We start from the raw sequence: 21,144 nt of genomic DNA, 5'->3' as shown, positions 1-21,144 counted from the left end.
CATCAAATCTCAATCACAGACTGGAGAAAAAAAAAAAGGAAAGACACAAAAAGGGAGTTTTTTTTTTTTTTTTTTTTTTTTCTCTCTCTTTTAATAAAAGACCATCCATCATCGCCGTGTTCGCATTCGCATAACGCTGTATTACCGCCTGCTTGACCGACCTGACTTGATCTCGTCTCACTCAAACCTGGGGAAGCATTTCAAACTCTTCGTTACAGCAAACATAATTCAGCACACAAATAAGAAAACCCCCCCAGCAAAAATGACCGAAGCAGCCAACCTCGACTCCTTCCCAACCCTCTTCTCCCTCAAGGGAAAGGTGGCGGTGGTGACGGGAGGGTCGCGCGGGCTGGGTCTGTCGGCCGCCTCGGCGCTGCTGCAGGCGGGCTGCTCCAAGGTGTTCATCACGTCGCGCAAGGCGTCGGCGTGCGAGTCGGCGTGCGCCACGCTCAACGCGCTGCCCGGCATCTCGGGCCGCGCCATCTCGGTCCCGTCCGACTCGGCCAGCGAGGCCGGCGTCAAGAAGCTGCTGGACCTCGTCGGCGCCCACACCGACCACGTCGACATCCTCATGGCCAACGCGGGTGCGAGCTGGGGGGCGCCCTTTGACTCGCATTCCGACGACGCCTTTGCCAAGGTCATGAACCTCAACGTCAGGGCCGTCTTCAACACTGTTAGGTTGTTCGCGCCGCTGCTGCAGAAGCGCGCGACGGTCGAGGACCCGAGCAGGGTTATCATCACGGCTAGCGTTGCTGGGTTGGGTATCGGGACGCTTGGCAAGAATGGAACTGTGAGTTTTTTTTTTTTTTTTTCTCCCCTCTCTCTTGTCTTTGTTATTCCGATGTCATATGTTAACAAAACAAATTCACTGGGGATAAAGTACGGCTACAGCGCTTCCAAGGCTGCCGTGCTGCACCTGGGCAACAACCTGGCCGTGGAGCTGGGCCCACGCCACATCACGGTCAACAGCATCGCTCCGGGCTTCTTCCCGTCAAAGATGGCCAACGGCCTGCTCGAGATGAGCGGCGGCGCCGAAAAGATCGCCCAGGCCAACCCCATGCGCCGCCTTGGCCGCCCCGAGGACATTGCCGGCGTCGTCGTCTACCTGGCCAGCCGCGCCGGGTCCCACGTCAACGGGGCGTGCATCGCCATCGATGGAGGTGCCGTTTGGCAGCGCGGGGAGTTGATGCTCGACTCGAAGCTGTGATTTTGTGAGGGGTGGAATAGGGGTAATTCTTTTTTTTTTTTTTTCTGGGCTGGTTTTGATGGAATTGGTTTGGTGCTGGCCGTTTATTTTTGTACGTTTTCAACTGTAAGAGGTTATCTGGGTAGGCGTATGCTATTAACGATATCATCGAATCTATTCTGGACGGATCAAAGATTGATAGAAGACACGAAGAAGAAGAAAAAAAAGTCACTTTTTCATACTTTATCAAGTTGCCTCTGTATTCCATGCCTCAACTGAAGAAAGAATGCAAAAAGTAAACCCATAGGTTTCATACATCATTCACCCATCCAATCTTCTTCCTGGCAACCCACGAACTTGCCCTGTACACGGTCCTCAACATGCTCTCCCGGTCCTGGATGTAGGGCGCCTCGACGAGCATGGGATCTTTCCTGACCATCTCGAACCCGAGCCTCTCGACGAGCGCAACGACCTCATCATCTGTCAGCTCGAAGCTCCCCGGGTCCGCGATGCCGCTGGAAGCAGTCGGGTCGTGCTCGCCGTCGCCGTCGTCGTCCCTGCCGTGGTTTCCCGGCGCGTTGTCCTCAAAGTGCCAGAGCAGAGGCCCGACGTTGATGAGCACGCCGCCGGGCCGCAGGCAGTTGCGGATGGCCTCGATGTAGCGGATCACGTTCGGGGCCGTGTCGAGGAAGAAGACGCTCGCGACGGCGTCGAACCTCTCCCGCTGCGCCTCCTGCTCGTACAGGCACAAAAAGTCGGCGGCCGACATGGACATGCTCCCGCCGGCCTTTGTGGGGTTCGCGAGCTGCGTGGCCGGGTGCACATCCGGGACGGCGTAGGACCGGAACTGGTTGGCACGGCTGGCGTGGTTGCTAAAGGACTGCACCCAGGGGTAGATGGTGTGCTGGCGGGCGCCGGGGGCGCGGTTGAGTATGTACGAGGACGCGAGCAGCTGGTGGTAGGATATCTCGTTGCCCTCGACCTCGTACCCCAGATCGCACAGGTCAAACACCAACCTGCCCAGTCCGGCGCCGGGGACGAGGACCTTGAGCGGGGGCAGGGTGGGAAGCGGGCTGGGCGGCGACGGGCCAAACCACTCCTGGATCCGGATCCTCTCCATATGCAGCAGGTACTGCTTGACTGGACCGTAGCTGGCCTCCCTCTCCGGGCGGCCCTCGGCGGACCAGTCGCGGTAGAACTGCCTCAGCGTGCTCCTGGCCTTGTCGATGTCGTTGGCCTTGGCGATGCCGTCAAACGACGTCCTCGACTCCTGCATGTGGAAGGACGCGATGCCGGCCTCGGCGATGGCGCGGGCCAGCTCGGCATTGGTGTCGATGGCAGCGTCGACCCTCTCGAGCGTGTCAAGGTAGTTGAAGGGAGGCGAGGCCAGTAGCTTCCAGTGGGTCTGGGGCAGGGCGTAAAAGGACTGCCTCCGGAGGTGGGTGCAGTTGAAATGTGCAACTTTTGCGTACCGGCTTTATTTTTTTATTTTATTTTTTGTACCCAAGTTGAAAAAAAGTTGAGATTTTTGGTTCTTGGATTAGCAAAAACCCTCGTGAATCAACCTCCAAATGTTTTGGGCGAGAGAACTCACAAAAAGGAGTCCAGAGCCTGGTAGATGACTCGAAGCTCTTCGGGGTCTGAAATGTCGTTTTCGACACCTTGCCAGTCATCTTCGGCCGCCATGGTGGCAGTGCTTTTTTTGTTTTTTGTTTTTTGTTTTGTTTTTTTAGACTGGTTTTTTGAAAGGGAAGGTAGGTACCTATGTAGTCGAAGTTGGATTTCCAGTGCTGGGCTAGCTAACTGTACAAATTTGATAATGTGAGGCAGGAGAGAGAGGAGGGGTTAACAAAGTCAAGTCGTCTTTAGTCAGGTACCTCAGTTGTAAACGTGACGGTTTGAAAACGTCAGCTCAAAATTGGAGGTATAGCGCATACATCAGACAGACATCAAGGGCAAAATTTTTATTTTGAAATCCAAAAACCTTGGATTGTTTGAATATCTGGACAAACCAGGCAAACATCAGTTATGACTCTCTACGAATGAGTACCTGAATATCATTTTTATCCAGTTGTATGCAATTGAGTGGGGCAAATTCAGACACTGGTCAAGTCTGATCGCACCAGAATCGCAGTACTCTACGCTGTGGAACCCTTCAAGTATTACCGCAGTAGGGCTATAATTGGTGGGCATCGCAGCTGTCAATCAGTGGCTACCCGTCTCCGTGGGCGTTGATAGGTCGCATATAGTGTCCTCACCTTGAAACTTGTTGAATATTTCGAACAACTTCTTCCAAGCTGGTCACCAAAACAAACAGCTTATTTATTAATATAATCGAACATTTGCGCAAACAAGATAAAGGAGGGAAAACGAAAAAAACAGTACACAGCATAAGGACCCCCGCGACTTAGGGCTCATTCTTGTTCGTTCCTGAGTTGCAACCCCCCACTGCCACCAAGGAGGACACAGCAAGAAATAAGACCATCATCTCAAGACGGGAAACATCTTCAGCATGAGTTCTGCCGCCGTCGCCAACCCAGGCGACGATGCCACCAAAACACACCAGATCTCCATCCCGCTCCCCCGCTCCTTGGATACTAGGCTCTACATCCACCTGACCGTCCGCCCAAAGTCCATCCTCCTCATGGTGACGACCGCCTCAGCCGACGAAGCCACGACCCCAACGCCGCTGGGCTCGTTTGTCTATGCCATACCAGACGTATGTTTCTGTTTCCACCCTCGTGTATTATTTAATCTCAGACCCGAGCCTTTTTTTTTGTCTTGGTTTCTTTTGCTGTCATTCTCCAAAGACCCAAGTGAAACGGAAACCCCCCCTCACCCCCAATTAAAATACAAACAAGACAAAGTCTTCTCACTAACACCCAAAAAAAAGCGCTTCAATCCCTCTCAACCCCTCTGCACCCCCCTCATGACCGTGGAGCCGACGCTCGAGTTCGCCACTCGCCTGGCCCGCCTCGTCGCCAAGCGGTCCGGCCTCCCGACCTACGTCGGCAACTCGGTGAGCCTGATGAGCGCCGGCATGGGCGGGACCGCCGACGAGGAGATGGAGGCGTTCCGGGCCGTCGTCGACGCCGTCGTCGCGAGCCTGGCCCTGACGAGCGCCAATGGGGCTGTTTGATGAGGGGAGGAGAGAAGAAAAAAGCCTAGTGGATGGTTCTGTGTTGCTACGCGGTGGTGATTTAATCAAAACTGGGGTTGCTTGGTATGAAGAGTGACTCGCAGTTGTTGGGTAGCTAATGAGGAAATGGGGTGGTTCTCGTGCCTACCCGTCTACCTGTCTTTCTCATCTGGTCATGTCGGGTCTTACCTACTATTATGGTCGAGATCAAGACGCAAATCCAGCCATAATTCCTACAGCTCTGGCACACATATCACTCAAGGTATACATCAGAAATAAAAGAAAAGGATAGCGAAGTACTTATATATTACGTCTACTTCTCTCAACAAGCCTGAAAGCTCCGTTCCTGGCATGCTATGTACTAATGCTTGATTTCAAATTTGTTGCCTTGTTACATATCATCATTGCCATCGTTGACTGGGGTATCTAGTTTTTGAGCAAAAAACAACAACTCAAGACACAAACTTTGCTTCGCTCGCTTTGAAATGAAAAAAAAAGGAAGAAAAAAAAAGAGAAGGAAATCAAGGTCTCTGCTAGTCTTACCCCTCATTATTGCCATCCTGCAGCTGAAAATGAAATAGGAAAAAAAAAATGAGAACAGGCGATGAATATAAAGAAAGGGGCAAGTATATATGGGCGCAGCCCTATTCTAGGACTGATCCATAGAATGGTGTATTCGTGTTGATGACAGGGGGTAGCCGTCGCCGGCGTTCTTATTGTCTTTTGATGCTGACATTTGTTGAGACAGAGGGCTGGAATCTTGATACGATGGTCGGCTTTCGTTTGTTGTCGTACCCCTCAAATGAGGTCATTAAAGAAGAGTTGCCGTTGTGTTGTTGTTGGATGGAAAAGGAAAGAAAAAAGAATTATCAAAGCAGCCTTTACTTTGCACCATCGGGCTTGCGCCCTCTGTAACCGTCTTTCCGTCCGTGAGGGGAAAATGCAGCATTGACAGATGAGAGAGAAACTGTCTCCAAGGGAAAAAAAACCATCATCCAAAGAAATGATGAGAAATGTTTGAGATGCCCTTCAAATACTCGCAACTCTTGCCCTTGCGTCTGGGACTCGAGCATGACAAACCATCAGCTTGAGACTCGTCCCCCACTCCTCGCACTCGCCCAACAGGCACCGGTCGTTCCACATGCTGTTGGCGCCGAGCACCCCGTTCTCGTAGCAGCGGCTGAACCACCATCGGCCCACCTTGGCCACCATCTTGGTGATGCTTTCGTCCGCCACGGGGCCGTCATCCGATATCATCTCGGCGAGGGAGCGCTCGTCCCTCCGCCTGGCCTTTGCCTTGGATGTCGTCGGTGGGCCCCCGGGAGTCGCCGACGCAACGGGCACTCCGACCCGGCACGACTTGACGTCGACGAAGCCCTTGCGCCCGACCAACTTGAGCAGCAGATCCGCCGTGCTGCTGAGGCAAGTCTCTGGGGCGACGGCGTGGATGCGCTCCTTGAGGCGACGTACCATCCGCCGAGACCGGTTGCCCATGTTGTTGAGGTCGAGGTCCAGAATCGACAGCTCGATGAACCCACCTGGCTTGAGCACTCGATGTGCCTCGGCCACAATGTTCCTGAAGTGCGCCTCGGGTGCTGCAGCTGGGAATCGGAAGACAACTGCAATGAAACTCTCAGCGCCGAATGGAAACTTGTCCATGTGTGACTTGTACTGAATTTGATGGTGATTCGGCGGGCTCAGAGGGAAACTGCCTTCGGCGTTCTTCTGCGACGGCTTGGGCAACGGAGCCCGTGGCGAGAGGTTGAAAAAGGTCGCCTCGGGATGTGTTTCGGCTGCGTAAAACGACCAATCGTCGTTACCAAGGCCATCTATGACCAGGATCGAATGTCTCTTGAGGGACCCATCAACAGGAACAAGTTCATCACGCACGGGGCTGAACAGTACGTGGCCAAACGTGAGCCATTTGCTCACAGTCATCGAGCCAACGCGCAGGTTGACCTGTGACAGGGGCGAGTTGTCGTCACTCAGGCCACTTGAGCCACTCGAAACCGATACGCGCTTGTTGTTCTTGCGGCGGGGACTGTCGTTGACTGAAGAGGACGCGGCGCTACGTTGGGCGGCAATACGAGCCGATGCGCTTGATGCCGCAGCCGTGTCAACAGCAATAGCCTGTGGCGTGGGTGGCAGAGCTTGCTTCTGCTTATCGACCTCTTTGTAATCATTGGATAAATCTTGAGTAACAAAAGGTGACGAAATCGGAATGATTCCCATCTCCAAAGCCTCGTTCAGAATGTTGGTCTCGTCGGTACTGTAGATGCTCGACGGAATTTGCTGCTTCTCACGGTCATCCTCCACAACATCAATCCTCTCTACTTGTGGAGCCGGATGGGGACAGAAAGTAGGAGACTCCAACTGCTCTCCAGTCGGTTTCGTCAAACTCGCGGCGTATTCTTCCAAATGGAAAGGCGTGCCATGAGACGAGCTTGGAGAGGGCGGGATTCTGAGGCCTTCCTCACCGATCAAGTCGTCATATTCCAACCAAACCTCGTCCTCAGCAAGGGGTGCATTAGGAGCCGGTACCACAGCGGTAGCATCTGCATAGCAATACATGCCGTTGGAGCTCGAGGAAGTAGTCGTGCATGATGTCGAGTGCGAGTTTTTGCGCGGTGAGAACGAGAGAAAGTCGTTGATGAACTTGCCAATGTCAGGTGTCATCTCTCGTGAAAGACGCTGGGGAGAGTTTGTAACGGTGTGAGTGTTGTGCGCATCCGTTGTCTCCATTTCATCATCCGAGAAGCACTCAGCGGGCTCTAGCTCAGGGCTTGCGGGCTTGGGCGGACTTGGTCCCTTTGCTATCGAGGTCATGTCACGAGTTTCGTCGCGGGAGGGTGGCAGGAGACTGATCCGGTGGAAAGGGCGCGAAAAGCTCTTTGGCGATGTGGGCTCAGGCCGAGCGCTTACTACCTTGGGAATTCGACCAACCTGGGGCAGGCGGCTGGGTCGCCCAGTTCTCCCGGTTGCCGGCTGCTGCTCCGGAATAGATGGTCTGGTTGAGGGTGCTGAAGACTCTTGAGTCGGAGCCGTGTTTTTCTCGACCTTTGGTGGCTGCTGCGTCTTCTGCACTTGGAATACGGGCTCAACAAGACCGCCGCGCTTAGAATCTTGATCAGCTGAAGCGGTTCTACTGACAGAAGGCCGTCTATATGTCGGTACCGTTGCTGGTGGAGATCGCAGTTGCGGCGAGACGACGCCACGGCGGGGAACACTCTCGGAAGGCTTTGACTTGGTGAGCGAAGCACGCTTACTCGCACCCATTGGGAGCTTGGAAGCCCCTGCCTGGGCTTGTATTTCATCAAGGCCGCCACGTCTTGACTCTGTCGGGCTCGTGATCGATCTGCGTACAGATTGGCGCCTACCCATCGGTGGTATATGCGGCTGTGTTGCTGGCTGAGGCTGCACCGGCTGTTGAGGGGGTGACTCGAGTAGCTGCGCCTCCAATACTGCTTTCTGCACCGCAGCTTCGGGGTCACCGTTGTCTTCATGCTCCGACATGTCCATAGTATAGAAAGCCTTGGCTTTAGGAGCCGGCTTGACCTGCACTTGGGCTGTTACCTTGCGGGATTCCACTGGAGTTGGTTCTCTGCTTGTCGTGGACGGCACCTGGCTGCTTGAACGTCCAAAGATGTTCCACCTACGTGGCGACTTGGCTCTCTTGGTTAGTTTCTTGGGGCCGACGGCGACTGGCGGCGTTGCTCTTGGTCCCTGCAACACACGGCCAGTAGTCATTTCGATTATACTATCGTCCGATAGGATGCTCGTGTCGTGGCTGGTCATGGTCGGCGAAGTGATCTCTCGTGGCGACCGGGTGTTGATGGGCTTCGGGAGTCGCAAGGCTGACTGGTCTCCTCCGTCCTTGAGCTTTTGGATGGACCTTCTATAAGCCAGAGTAGACCTCATTTCCAAGGCCGGTCCCTCGGAGTCGCTGACATCTGATGGACGGCGGCTACCAGCTGTGGAGGTTTTGGGAAAGGGTGATGGCCACAAGGTATTACGGTCGCCTTGAGATGACAGCGAGATATCCGACATGTTCCTTGGTGCACCCGCCAACAGATTCTGGTCACTTTTCGCGGGTCCAATGTTGTTGTTCTGAACAACCTCACCGCCAGCGATCACGACGGGCTTAGTACGCTCTAGCAGAAACGGATCGTCGGACAACCTACTCTCCAGGCTTTCCTGGGAGGACATTGTGCCGGCGATTCCGCGGCTGAGGCTGCTGCGGCGCCTGTGAGGCATGCCGACACGCCCATAACCTTCGTGTCCCGTACCGGCAGCAGGCCCTTTTCGAACAGGCTTTTCTTTCTTTTCAGTGGGCTTTTCTGGAGCCTTTGAAGGTTCATCGCCAGCAGTCTTACGTCGCCCGAAGAGAAATCGCGTCCTGAAGTTCGTGACGCCGGGGCTGGGACTCCGGCTGGTCGCTGATCCATGGCTGGGTCTGCGAGTCTCAACGGTCCGCGGTGCAGGAGTGGGCTCGCGTCCAAGAGGAAGTTTGGATTGCGGTGGCTGCTGGGAAGGTGTCACAGAACGGGCACTCTGATAGTTTGGGCTGGCAACAGCGCTGGTTCCAGGGCTCATGGGAAGGCTCTGGCGTCTCTCACCGATGGAAGTTGACGAAAGATTGCTGTGGATAATGGGCACCGGCATCCCATACTGCGAGAGCAAATCCGGAGTTCCATCTCGACTCGGCCTGATCGGAGGTGTTGCCCTTGGGGGCATAACAGAGAGGCTGGGAGGTTGTATCCTACTAATAGGAGGTTTTTGCACGCGTCCTTCTGTCGTCTGCGTGGTCATCATTGGTGGTGCGGGCTGACGAGCTTGCTTTGAAGGAGACGCCTCTAGGCCTCTGTCCTTGTTTCTCTCGGATGATGTTCTGGGAGGAGGGCTAGGAGGCACGGTACCGAGTCTTCTCCTGGTCCTCTTTTCCCCTTCAGGCTCTCGTTCAAGGTCGGGTTTCCTGTCGCCATCGCGGACTGTCGAGCCTGATGAGGAGGAGTATAGTGCCTCCCTGACGGCTGCAAGGCCATGAGGATCGGCGCTCGCCGCACCGCCGGTTTCATTTGGTATGCTTCCGGCTCTCCTCCTTGTGACTGGCGGCCTGGAACTCTGAGCGCCAGCTGGACTGTTCTGTTTCAGTTTAGCGGTAGCAAATCGTCCAGGCGCAACCAGTGCCGGCGAATGCGACGGAATTGATGTTGTGGGAGTGGTGTCTCTGCTGTATGGACAAATACCGGGAGAACCAGAGAATCCAGTAGAAGGACTGCCGCTGTAGCCGCTGATTTGGCTGCTGGTTCCGGAGAAGAGAGGCGTGGGCGGCGGAAGATCGTGGGTTGAAAGGGGGTAGGGGACTTCTATCGAAGAACCGCTACCTGCATGGTATGGTCTTCCGCCTCCATAACGATCCAACTCTGGATAGATCCGTACTGTTTGAGCGTTTGTTGTTGGGAGCTCGACCCGCATCGCAACTTGGATCTCGGCGGGCGACTCGGTGATGCTTCGATCGTATTGTGAGCTGGTGAAAGATTCTGGTGACATTACAGAGCGAGGTACAGAGGACGCAGAGTCGTTCCTTTGCGGGACCATCCTGATTTCTTTACGATGTTCAACGGCCTCTTGGATCATGTTCGAAGACCTTCTTCGCAGAACATTTCGGACTGGTCGTTTCCGATCCTCCACGGGCGTAGTAGATCGGTCCGGGACCGATCCAGAGGCTGACCTGGCAGGGCCAGATATAATAGTTTGCGTAGAGCCAGATCCCCAGGACTTGTCCTGATGTGTTAATGGTGGCCGTGAGCCCCCTTGCCTAGGCTGTGGTCTCCTGGCTGGTCCCTGAGGTATCCTGCTGGAGCTTGGCACACCTGGTGTCTGAAGTCTTGAGGTTTCCATGTCTGGTCGGGCACTCTTGACAGCAGGACCGGTCCAATTGTCGACAGAACCTTGTCTAGTTGCATTTGTTAACTTTGAGGGGGCTGTTTTCGCTGCCACGCCCTTTTCCTCAGACCGACCGATCTTTGGGATCGACCCAAACCTGAGAGACGACATGTTGAGCGTGCGTGCTTGCTAAGTATTAATGGCGGCGGGAGCCGTGTCGTAATCCAAAGGTATATCACCAATCCATCCTTGCTTTCAAACGCACAAATATTCGCAAAGACGGCTATATTCTGTGGGGTGGTCAGCGATCGCCATAAGAAAATGCTGACGATGTTGCACCAAATAAGTTGTGGGTAGCGGTAATCAGAAGCCTGAAAACCCAAGAAACTAGGCAGACAGTATCCAGGGTAGTGTAAACGAAAGGCGCAGTAGATAAGTTGTGCAGGATGACAAGGAAATAGCATCAACTGAGCTCAGCATCTCGGAACCCCCGGCTAAGTGTGCCTAGATCTCTTGGATATGAAAGGGGAAACAAAGCAGAGAAGCATGGAGGAGTCTCAGAACCTTAAAAAAAGATCGAAATTTTCAAATGCAGTTGATGGTGTGAATAGTATTTTGGACAGGGGGGGACGTCTTTGAGCACAATGTAACAGTGAACGGAAAGGACACTAACCTAACAGGTTGTTCGCGTATAAGTCTTTTAGCCTTGGCAAATAGTTGCGACGTTGTGTGGGTGGGATAGGGTGAGATCGGAGGTGATGGTGTGGAACAGGTAGGTAGGCAGCGCCTAAGCCTGTGGTTTCCGCCGGGCAACGAACTGCTTAGCACACCACCACCACTGTAAGTCGGGTAAAGCTGGTGGACAAAACGGGTGTACTGCCGATGGCATCCGGGTGATGGCGGATTTTGAAAGATAGTGATGGATGTGAGGTGAGACACTGCGTCGAGCAGCCAACTCGGTCTAATAAACAAGCAGTCTGAAGAATTGATAATGCAACAGGTGAACAGATGTATAAAACGAAAATATGACCTCGTTCAAGACACAACGGTCAAGACAGAGGAAAGAAAGGGAGAGACAAGTGCAGTAGCGCAGAGAGCACTGAGATTGCGGACAGTCGGATTGAAAAGGAAGATAGGCCTGTCGAGAGAAGTACTCTGAATGGTTGGGCGTATGCATCTCCCACCCACTTCGATCTGGGCGGTACATGGCGAGAAGCTGAGAAGGGGGGGGTGTGGCCAAGATGACGATACCCCTCGCCCACCTATGTGGGGTGAGGAACGGGGATCAGCACGGAGTGGACAAGACAATAACCATGTCGATTTTACCAGGCTTCTGGTCTATCACTCCGATTGCCCGTCCCCAATCCCGGTCCCGGTCAAGAAAAGGGCGAAGTGCAGATAAAGTCATCCAACGAGCGTTGCCTAAACGGCTTTCAGAAAAACGCCTCCTAATGGAGAGACACGGCTCGGCTTGCGGTCAAAAGAAACGTGTCCGAGGTGAAGATGCTTCCTCACTCCCGCATGCAAGCCAGACAAGCCTCAAAACCTTGAGCAGAAAGAAGAATGAATCAAGGATGCAACCTCGGTTTCTTCACTTGAAGATTTAACCAGTTGAGAGTTCGCGCGACCAACGATCTGAGTCACTATATGCACGAGAGCGGGTTGGTGGGAATAAGTCAATTCAAAATGGATGGCCAAGGGGAGATGGTGAAAAGAGGAACAAAAGTTCAGTGAGTGGATAGACGTCTAGGAGAATTAATCCCAAAGTAGCATTCAGTACGGCAGGCGAGCCGTTAAGGCGGGACGAGATTGGACGGCAGAAGCAAGAGCACAGACCTGGGTTATTGCTGCGCCTCTAGAAATAACTGGTAGAGAACGGGTGCGAACGGGGACCCTTGATTGTGCATGTCGGCGTGCCCTTTGGGAGCACAGCATCTGCTCTGGAAGCTGTCATTGGCAACTTTCAACCCCAGAAGCCCAGAGTTTGGTACTGGTGCCACCATCGACACCGCGAAGTAGCCCATCATTTCATAGATTTTTTTCTTGCGCACAGATTGCTGTGTTCGGCAGTCCAGGGTAGTGTTTGGCTACCTGATGCTTTTTTACGAGGTACAGTAGATGCGTACTAATAGCCTTGGACAGCAAACAGATCATATTTATTGTCAGCTCTTACTCGAACGCAGACAAGGGTTTGGAGCCATATACAACCTCTGATCCAATGTCACCCATCTGGTAAGGGAAAAAAAAACGATATTCATTCCTCTGGTCCAAAAATGACGTTTTCTTGACCGCAATTGCACGTTTCGTTTCCGCAAATGATCACGCAGCCCAAGAAAGGATTCTGAACAGACGGTGAGGCTTGAACACGTGCACGAAAGAGTACATGCCGGGCGGCAAGAGGCGCGAATTCACGGCCGCTAAGTTGCCAGTTCAAGCCTCACCTTTACGTTGCCCTGTTGCCCAGGAATGGGCAGGGGGGGTGTCAATTTGGAGTTGGGGAGGGGCAAAATGCAAAAGGAAGTCGTCTGCGTTGTGGGTATTCAAGGGTTCCACAAACTCCACAAAGAAATTCGACTCCAGCTGCCCGCCTTATCACAGCCCTTCTATAACCTCCATCACAAACCCCCTCCGCGGCTCAGTGCAATGGCTTGAACGGGAAAGAAATTATAGCACCGTTGCAGGCATGTGAGACATTTGACATCGGATCGGTTCTTTGGATTCGGGTCCGGTCCAACGACAGTCGCAGGAGGCCTTTTCGCAGGCTGCAGTGTGTTGCGAAAGGTTTGGTTTCCCTTGCTGCATGTCTTAGATTTTCCCAGCGCACGCGCTCTGGGAAGCACGGCGTCGTTTCCCCGGCGGTCACCAAATCATGACCATTCCCATATAAGTAACTTTAGATATCTGCTGCTAGGTCTGGCGGGTAGCCGGTAGTTGACTGTCCTAAATTTTTTCAGATTGGTCATCTAGCTCGTCAGCTTAAAGGCGCTAGTAAGCCTACCGTAGGAATATTGGGGCCAGCGCAGATGCGCTCCTAAATGGCTCGACTTATTATGCGGCCATGTTGGCCGGCTAAAAGCCTGGTCGCATGCCAAAATCAACGTCGCATTACCAGGTGGTTGAACCTCTTAAGCGCGCACCTTGGTCGGGGTGCTTGTAGTTCCGGCCCCGTGCAAGCCGTGAAAGCTGGGCAGAACCCAACGACATTCCCATCTCGGGCCTTTACTTACAGTACGACAAGGTCCTGTGGGGAAGCTTGACGCACCATTGCCGATCCAAAAGAGTCACCTGTCGATACTTCGAATTGCAGATGCTTTACGGTGAGAAGATATGCTTCGTCATACCTTTCGCTTATTCGCTTAGTTTGGACGCTTGTTGGCCCCCAAAACGTCGCAAAAAGGACGCAATCTGAAGGAGGACTAAACAAATGAATGGCGGCGGGTGGGCTAACAATCAATACCAAATTCGCGGGAGCCAATGTTTGTCTTCAAGAAGCACCCCAAATGCAGACCCTGGTTTCGCATGTATAGTCTGCATCATCGCCGACTCGTAAACGCGACACCCTTCTCTGGCAGGTTGCAACTACAACAAGTGTAAGGTAATTAGGAGAAAATAAAAGGAGAGGACCAACTAGTGGTTTGACTCGAAGCAGGCCTGAAGCGACATTGTTTGGAGGAAGCAGAGATGTGTAGCAAGCCAACAGAATTATTTGATTGGCCAGCATTTGTCAATTTAGAGCCAATCAAAGTCTACAGTTGTGCGTCTATCGTCTCTATACCTTGTCTGTCGTTCCAATATTTCTTAATGAGGGAGGGATGACCCCACCACACTACCATTGCTCTCAGCCAACCAAAGAAGCTCTGTCTTGATTGACACTGCCGGTTTTCTTACAATAATTGCAGCATGAAAAGTATTACTGGACTACTGTATCAGGTAATTACAAAAATGATTTCTGAGAAGATGAATCTGAGATGAACTTAGTATTAACTCGAGCCATGGTTACGAGATGCAATCATCTCTTAACAACTTATCAAACTTTATTCTAGTCTGCATCAACTGTCACTTATCCATTTGCTAGTGATAAAAGTAGAGAAGGGAATAATAATGCACCTTTTATTATTTCCCCCTATACCGGCAAAGTAACCAACCCCTCAACGCCCAACTCCCAAGTTCCACACAGGTAGGGTCTGGAACAAGTTCGAAATGGCGTAAAGAGGGGTTCACAAAAAGCCGCACAACAGTACAAAAAGTGATAATCGACAGGTCAGCATTTCCGCGCGCATACACAAGACTGACTACTGGCTCCCTTGCAAACAAGAAGGGGACCCTCGGGTTTTGCACAAAGGTACTATCCCCATGCATACCTGGTACATGTCGTTTATGCAGGAGCGAGCGAAACCTGTTTGTGCAGTTGCTCGGCTGTTCCATTGGCGACGAGGAGATAATCTCGGCCGTTCAAACGATCCTAACCATTCAAATCTCATCTTTAAACGATTCGTATACATGCATCGCAATTCCATTGTTTCTCTATCTATCTGATTATACCAGATCCAATTGGTGTTCCTGATGGGATATCGAAGATCACGGGGGGCAACGTCAGCTGATTAGAAGGAGGGGCGTAAAGGATACACCATTTACTATTGGTATGCAACCAAGCGACCAAAAAGAAGGCACTGTACTGCACTCACAGGCTGTTTGTCCACTTTTTGGTTCCTCGGTTCTCCCCATGCCGGCATCAACTGCAGCCAAGTATTCTAAGAAAAGAATTACGGTAGACGAGAGCGGTGGGCCACATAGGCGGCCAAATCATCGACCTCCATCTTCTCTTCGTGTATGTAGGATAATGACAAGTACAAGAAAAAAAAGTTCCCTGCACCTGCAGAATGCAAGCAATAACCAGTAAATCAGTGTTATAACATGCCTGCTGCACACTGCATCATGCGTTTTTTCTGGGAATTCCGATCCTAGGCGAGCTGATGCCTAGAGAATTTTGTTTCCCTTGGGCCAAGCGCCACGTCCCAAAGTGGCAAGGCCGAAAGTTGATAGCCGCCTACAGTAGTTTTTTTTTTTTTTTTTTTTTTTTTTTTTTGTACCTTGCTGTGGTTGGCGCTGCACTTCGCCACCGAGGCTCGTGACGTGGCCCAACAACGGGCGATTAACAAGGCAAAGCGAAAAATTCAACACCTTCAAAAGTCGGAAATGTGGCTGAGGCCTCAACCCCCAGGCCTTGCTCTATCTAGGTACTTAACCATGAACTTCCCTGTACTATGACATGTCTATCGCCCAACATGCAGCCGGCGGCCTCTTTTGCTTACGTACGGTAGTACGGAGTATGCATTTTCTCCCTGCATCATCCCATGTTATTTTTAATTGTTTTTTTCGCCTGCCAGTTGTCAATTTGGCCACCTTGTGGACAAGGCACTGGGCTGCAACGGAAGCGAGCGAAGAGGGGAAACCAACGACAAGGCCATTTTTATCTTTTTTTTACAATCCAAGCTAACAACACCCCAATGAGTCTCCAATGACAATCAGCAAAAAAAAAAAAAAAATTAAGATCGAGGTTTCCATTCTTTTTAACCCATTGTTAACCCGATCAGAAAAAAAAATCCTCACAACCCAATCGCAGGCGCCGAACATGGGTTCATCTGTAAGCATGGGTTGTTTGCCACTATGATTGGACCGACGGTGAGACCACACAGCGGCAGGGGATCTGGGGACTGGCGTCCGTCGCAATCAACGTGACTCGAAGATGGTGTGTAGCTATCGTAAAAATTCCTTTTTTTTGTTCTTCTGCGTCGATGGCTTCTCGGAGGATCGCCAAAAAGCCTTTCAAGGAGAAACGGACCAAGGAGTCGATCTCTTGCATGTAAAGGGGTGGTTCATTGTGTGACTCTCGATGGTAGGATATCGAGAGGATCCATGATAAGGAAAGATGACTATTCCATATCCGACCTCCTGAAGTCCAAGAGTTTGCTACTATCATCCACTTTGCTGTAGGCTGAGTGAGCTGAGGTCTTTTTTAAACGCAGGGAATGTCCTTGCCAGAAATCCCCGGATCCCAACGCCCGGCGGATGCAGCCGTTTGTTTTTTCCTGCCTTTCAGCTGGGGAATGGACCACTCTCTAAAATCCCCCAGTTTTTTTTTAAGCTATCAGTCCTGCTGTGAAGATAGAGAGCTGGAAGTAATAGGCATATCCGTCTTGGTTCTTATGCACAAACGCATGCAGGCATCATGGCTCGAGGCTACTGCACCGGATGTCTGTTTCCTAGCAGGTTGCAGGTATAACATCACCATCACTGGCCCCTGGCGACGCCATCACTTTTTTTTGTTTACGGAGAATATCTGTCGCAAAAATACCGTTTTTGTCATATTTCTCGCTTTCTTCTTTTGTAGGCGTCACATCGGGGGCAACGGTCTAGACTTCCGTTGTCTGCCAACCATCACACTATGTATAACCCCCCTTTTTTTCCCCCAGCCTTATAGCTGAGCCCACGGACCATTGCTTATCTTACCTGGAACCATCATCATCATCCGTGGCCACACCCAGAAAATTTGTTCACAGGGTACAACCGAGATGCGCCAGGCTTTTGCTTGTCTTACTGGGGGGCTCGAGCTAGGACTAGTTTCTAGACCTTTCCCTTGTGTTTCCATCATAAAAACCCTTTTCTCCATCCTCAAGCCCCCTTGTTCCTCACAGAGAGATGAGATCACGTCATCTATTTCCCCTTTGCCACGGGCATAGCGTTTCCCCCGCGTTGTGAATGTGTACTGCTCTCTTTTTGTAGGCAATAGACTTTTCTCTCATGGCTGACCAGCTCTCATCGTCACCGTGGGGGCCGATCCTTCATGCTCCTTCGATCTACCGTATCAGTGATACGATACGCGTTTTTTCTTTGACTGATTTGCACTGCCCTTTTGCTCCCATAAGCTGGCACCGATGGCTTGTTACCTTGCCTGGCTCAGGCCAAGCCTAGGTTCTCCACGTCCAGCATGAGCATTCGCCTTTTTGTAGCAAGGTTCAAACGTCATCCATTAGTGCTCTCTTTGGCCTTTGCCAGTTGATATATCCGGATTTTACAGGTTTTCGGAATCTTAGTTCCACTTGATCTCCTTGTAATTGCTTACTATGCTTGAAAGCATCTTAATAAAAGTAGCTAGAAGCTGCGCCATTGCCGGCTACTGACCAAGGTGTGGATATTTTGCCGGTTGAGCCTTGACTGCGAGGTAGACGTAGCTATGACGGAACCAATTCAGACGCCCCTAGAGGAACTTGTTTGGTATGAATGACAAACATCTGCAATTGCTTCATTGAAAACTCGCTCAATGCTCAAGGCAATAAACTGCCGAACAAATACTAGTAAATCTCTAACAAGAAAGACATTGACGCTATAAAAATTCAATGCTGAGTACTCCGTCTATGCTCTGAAGCCTCTTAACTGGCTAGTCTCCTTAGTCCTAGTTGCCGTCCGCTTCGCCTTCTGGATAGTTCAACCAATCGGAAAAGATCAAATCAGTCTCAATGTCATCGTTGTCCAAGTCTTCAGTCAGTTTAACTGGTAGTCCAGTTTCTGAAGGGCGAATTGCAGAGTCTCCTGCCAAGGGAGGTCTGACCGGATGGTTATCCGCCTCCGAAGTCGTGACCGAATCCTCAGCGTCTGAAGAGTCTACACCAGACGAGCCGATGTCTGTCGAAACACCAACAGATCGGTACAACATGTTGACGGGTGTTGACCACTGCTGAATGTTATCGAGGATTGCTTGAACTTGTCCCATAGGGCGGGCTAGCTCTCGCCTCTCAAACTCTGGATTGCTGGTTACGTCACGAGAGGTCCGACAACCAGCACCCAACGTCCATCTGGCCTCGCTGATGCTGTACACCCTTGTGAAGGACTGCTTTACCTTTTGTCTTTTTCGTCTTTTTGTCAACCTTGAATCTTTCGACTCGTCATCGCTGAGGCTGCCGCACTCAGTTGTCGGCCTCCCCTGAAGCCTGTAATGGTTGTCTGGATCGGGATAAAAGCAACTCCCCATCGATATGTTGCTGTCACTAGCACGGCAGGGCAAGGTGGGTGTAGATTCTACAAGTGGTCTTCTTGTATACGGATGGAACCGTCTCGGCGCGGGACATTTTGTCCTAGTTGCACCACCTCCATTATGTGCAGCATATGAGTATCTGGTACTGAAACCCTCGCCAGTAGCTATGCATCCCTGCAATGTAACACCAGTCAAAATTGGGCGTCCACTGTACACAAGATTTTGATACTCAGTAGGATAGTCTGCCTAGGCCTCCACCAGATTTAAGATCATTCCTGCATGGGGGATCGCAATCATAGTTTGATGCGTAAGCTAAGCGCATTGCGTCTGTTGTGCAGCGACTTCGCCTTGAATGTCGGCGTTGGGCAGTTCCTGCCTTCCACCCTGCTCTTCAACTTCATCTCCAGTAGCTGTAGCAGATATCCCATTCGTGGGTGCCAAGGGCTTATCTGACGCTTGGTCTCCCCCTTCCGTACTGCTTGCGTTTTCCGCAGCAGCAGCGGCAGCAGCAGCGGCAGCGGCGGCGGCCTCTGCCTCAGCAGCTTCACGCCTTTGCCGTTCGGCCCTGGCTTCCGCTTCAATGTGCGCAATATGACGCTCCGCGACGCCAGGGGCGATACTGGCAAGAAATAGAAGACCAGCGCGCTCGACCCGCCGAACCTGGTTAAGGAGCCAGTTGGCGTTTGCCTCCCTTCGAGCGGCCACCATTCTCTCAGCAGCCTCCCGGGGATCTGGTTGAGCACGTGCGTTCTGTCGATCCCCAATAGGAGCCGTTTGATCTTGGCGATTGTTTAAATCACCGGGTGCTGCAGCTGGTGGAACCGCACCTCCTGCCGCGTTTGCCTGTGCTTGGTCAGCTAGTGGGAGAAGGCGTTCCAAATGCTGCCGAACCGGCTGCCACACATTCTCTAGTCGACCGTTGAGCAAGCCAGAGTTGATGACAATGATAGCCAGAAGAACCGCGACGACAGCACACCAGCGCGTCCATGACCAACCCAAGCCGCTTGTAAACCATAACATCAGCAGCACTAAACGTATTACCAGCCATAGATGGGGCCATACGGCCTGGAAAATAGCCCCTGCTCCTTGAGGGTTAGGATGGCGTGCCCAAGGAAGCACTCGACGAGCATCCTGCATGTGCCGCAAGGCCAGTTGCTCCTGTACTCGCTCATGCTGCTGTCTGAGCTGCACGTATCGTTGCCTAAGCTCAAATTGCCGTCGTTGACCGTCTTGCCGCCACCGTTCCACAAAATCGGTGTCTTCCGTTGCTCTGATGTCGTTCGTTGCGACTGGCTGACTGTTGGCAGGCTGGATACCACCGACCGGGAAGTGGGTCGTGAATGGGTTTGGAAGGGATTCCGCCGGCATCTCAACCGAGCTTGTCCCTGTGTTAGAGCCCAAAGGCTGTCCCGCTGATAACGAGGTGTAAACGCCACCGTTATTGAGAAGAACAGCATATGGGCCCTCCGGAGAGTTCAAAATATACACTTCAGGTGAAGATGCTTGAATAGCGCCACTCTGCTGGCTGGAGGCTTGCTGTGACACTTGATTGTGTGTAATTGGGACCGCCGGGTTCTGCGAGCTAAGCTGGCTGATCATCCGGGCTGCTTGCAGCTGTTCAGCGTTGCTGTGGAGCTGCGAGCTGAGCTGGTTGATCAGTTCCTGCCGGGCTCGGGTTGCTTGCAGCTGTTCTAGGAACCTAGTTGCTTGTTCCCTAGCCCGGATCTCCGCCATGTTTTGGGCAGTTTCGGCCCACAACGCATCACTGGAGATGCCGGATGCTTGCCCGGTTGAAAAAGGGACGCTGGCAATGTTGGATGTTGTATACTGTGTGGCGCTACCCGCACTCGTCATCGAGGCTGGTTCTGCTGGTTGTGAGACCGTAGGTATCTGAGCGGGCTGATCTTGCATACCGAGGCTATTGCGGGCTGCTCGCTCTCGCTGGTTCTGTGCAATAATTTCGCGGGCGGTGGTGGCCAAGGGCTGAGTGGTAGATGTCGTTGTCGGTGACGGTTCCGTTCCTGCAGGTACCATCAGGACGACGTGTAAGACGCGGCGGTTATCAGTGTGAAACTATATACATTCCGAGGGAAGTCAGTAACTAGACACCAAGATTTCTTTTTCTTGCAGGCTCGTTTGACCAGGAACTGGACGTACAGCATCTGCTCCAAAAGCATCTGACAATTTCATGTCGGGCTGGGCCAGCATCCGGCCATGATAGATCAACCTCATGGCAACAGCATCGCGGTTTGGTAGCGTTAAGTTCATGCGGATCTTGTCCTGTAGCTGGGCAATGGTTGTATGCGCCGGTAGGTCCGGAAAAGTGAGCGGAGTGGGCACACCGACGGACGGCGACACGATGTCGAGCGTCACGGTGGCGGCATCTGAGTTGCTGGCCATGATTTTCTGAAGGCGCACACGCGCCGGTAGGTGCAGCCCAAGAGAACTGCTGTTGCTGCAGTCGAAATATGAATTAATGGGATCGTAGCGTCGACCAGGGTCGGTCAGCTTGGCGAACAATATGATATGGGACCAACAAAGGTCGGAGGAATTGGTGACCCTGTTGAGAGGACCAGGCGGCGGATGACGTCGATTTGGGCGGTAACAATCTAGAACTGTAGGCAAGATGGAAAAGACTGGAAAGAGGTAGACGAGAGGAGGTATCAGTAATAGTTACGACGGAAACACAAACGATTAAGAGAACAAAGAAAGAAAGAAAAAAAAAGGTCGATGTGGCTTGGATTGATTATTTTTAGACGTTGAATACAGATTGAACGGTTTCTTACGTGGTTTGACTTTCATCCAGAAATGTGTCCAGATGGAGCTAGATTAATTGGAGCGTCCCATCCTTCCCGCTGGGTGACTGCTTGCGTCTTCCAAACCTGATACTGACAGCCTGAC

General features: G+C 52.1%; 5 protein-coding genes across 5 annotated transcripts; 2 read left to right on the top strand and 3 right to left on the bottom strand.

The window, feature by feature from the left end:
• The first annotated feature begins 1 nt into the window (after position 1).
• Positions 2 to 1,424, top strand: PgNI_06168 (uncharacterized protein). The gene is made up of 2 exons (XM_031126195.1): positions 2 to 790; positions 881 to 1,424. The coding sequence occupies exons 1-2, from the start codon at positions 263 to 265 to the stop codon at positions 1,205 to 1,207; spliced, it is 855 nt and encodes a 284-aa protein (XP_030982285.1). The 5' UTR covers positions 2 to 262; the 3' UTR covers positions 1,208 to 1,424.
• Positions 1,344 to 3,198, bottom strand: PgNI_06167 (uncharacterized protein). Its single transcript, XM_031126194.1, has 2 exons — positions 2,781 to 3,198; positions 1,344 to 2,661 (listed from the first exon to the last, which is right to left on the bottom strand). The coding sequence occupies exons 1-2, from the start codon at positions 2,870 to 2,872 to the stop codon at positions 1,497 to 1,499; spliced, it is 1,257 nt and encodes a 418-aa protein (XP_030982284.1). The 5' UTR covers positions 2,873 to 3,198; the 3' UTR covers positions 1,344 to 1,496.
• Positions 3,199 to 3,475: 277 nt separating this feature from the next.
• On the top strand, positions 3,476 to 11,268 carry PgNI_06165 (uncharacterized protein). Its single transcript, XM_031126192.1, has 3 exons — positions 3,476 to 3,905; positions 4,080 to 10,508; positions 10,892 to 11,268. The coding sequence occupies exons 1-2, from the start codon at positions 3,699 to 3,701 to the stop codon at positions 4,323 to 4,325; spliced, it is 453 nt and encodes a 150-aa protein (XP_030982387.1). The 5' UTR covers positions 3,476 to 3,698; the 3' UTR covers positions 4,326 to 10,508; positions 10,892 to 11,268.
• On the bottom strand, positions 5,355 to 10,382 carry PgNI_06166 (uncharacterized protein; the record flags this gene model as incomplete). The annotated part of the gene is made up of 1 exon (XM_031126193.1): positions 5,355 to 10,382. One exon carries the CDS (start codon positions 10,380 to 10,382, stop codon positions 5,355 to 5,357), a length of 5,028 nt encoding a protein of 1,675 aa, XP_030982283.1.
• Positions 11,269 to 17,475: 6,207 nt separating the features above from the next.
• On the bottom strand, positions 17,476 to 21,026 carry PgNI_06164 (uncharacterized protein). Its single transcript, XM_031126191.1, has 2 exons — positions 20,401 to 21,026; positions 17,476 to 20,316 (listed from the first exon to the last, which is right to left on the bottom strand). Exons 1-2 carry the CDS (start codon positions 20,641 to 20,643, stop codon positions 18,556 to 18,558), a joined length of 2,004 nt encoding a protein of 667 aa, XP_030982386.1. The 5' UTR covers positions 20,644 to 21,026; the 3' UTR covers positions 17,476 to 18,555.
• Between the last annotated feature and the right edge of the window lie 118 nt (positions 21,027 to 21,144).

Source organism: Pyricularia grisea, chromosome I (assembly GCF_004355905.1).
Source record: "Pyricularia grisea strain NI907 chromosome I, whole genome shotgun sequence".
In the NCBI taxonomy this organism is placed as follows: domain Eukaryota; kingdom Fungi; phylum Ascomycota; class Sordariomycetes; order Magnaporthales; family Pyriculariaceae; genus Pyricularia; species Pyricularia grisea.
The sequence above is the reverse complement of the archived record's forward strand: the minus strand, read 5'-3'. Positions and strand labels throughout refer to the sequence as shown.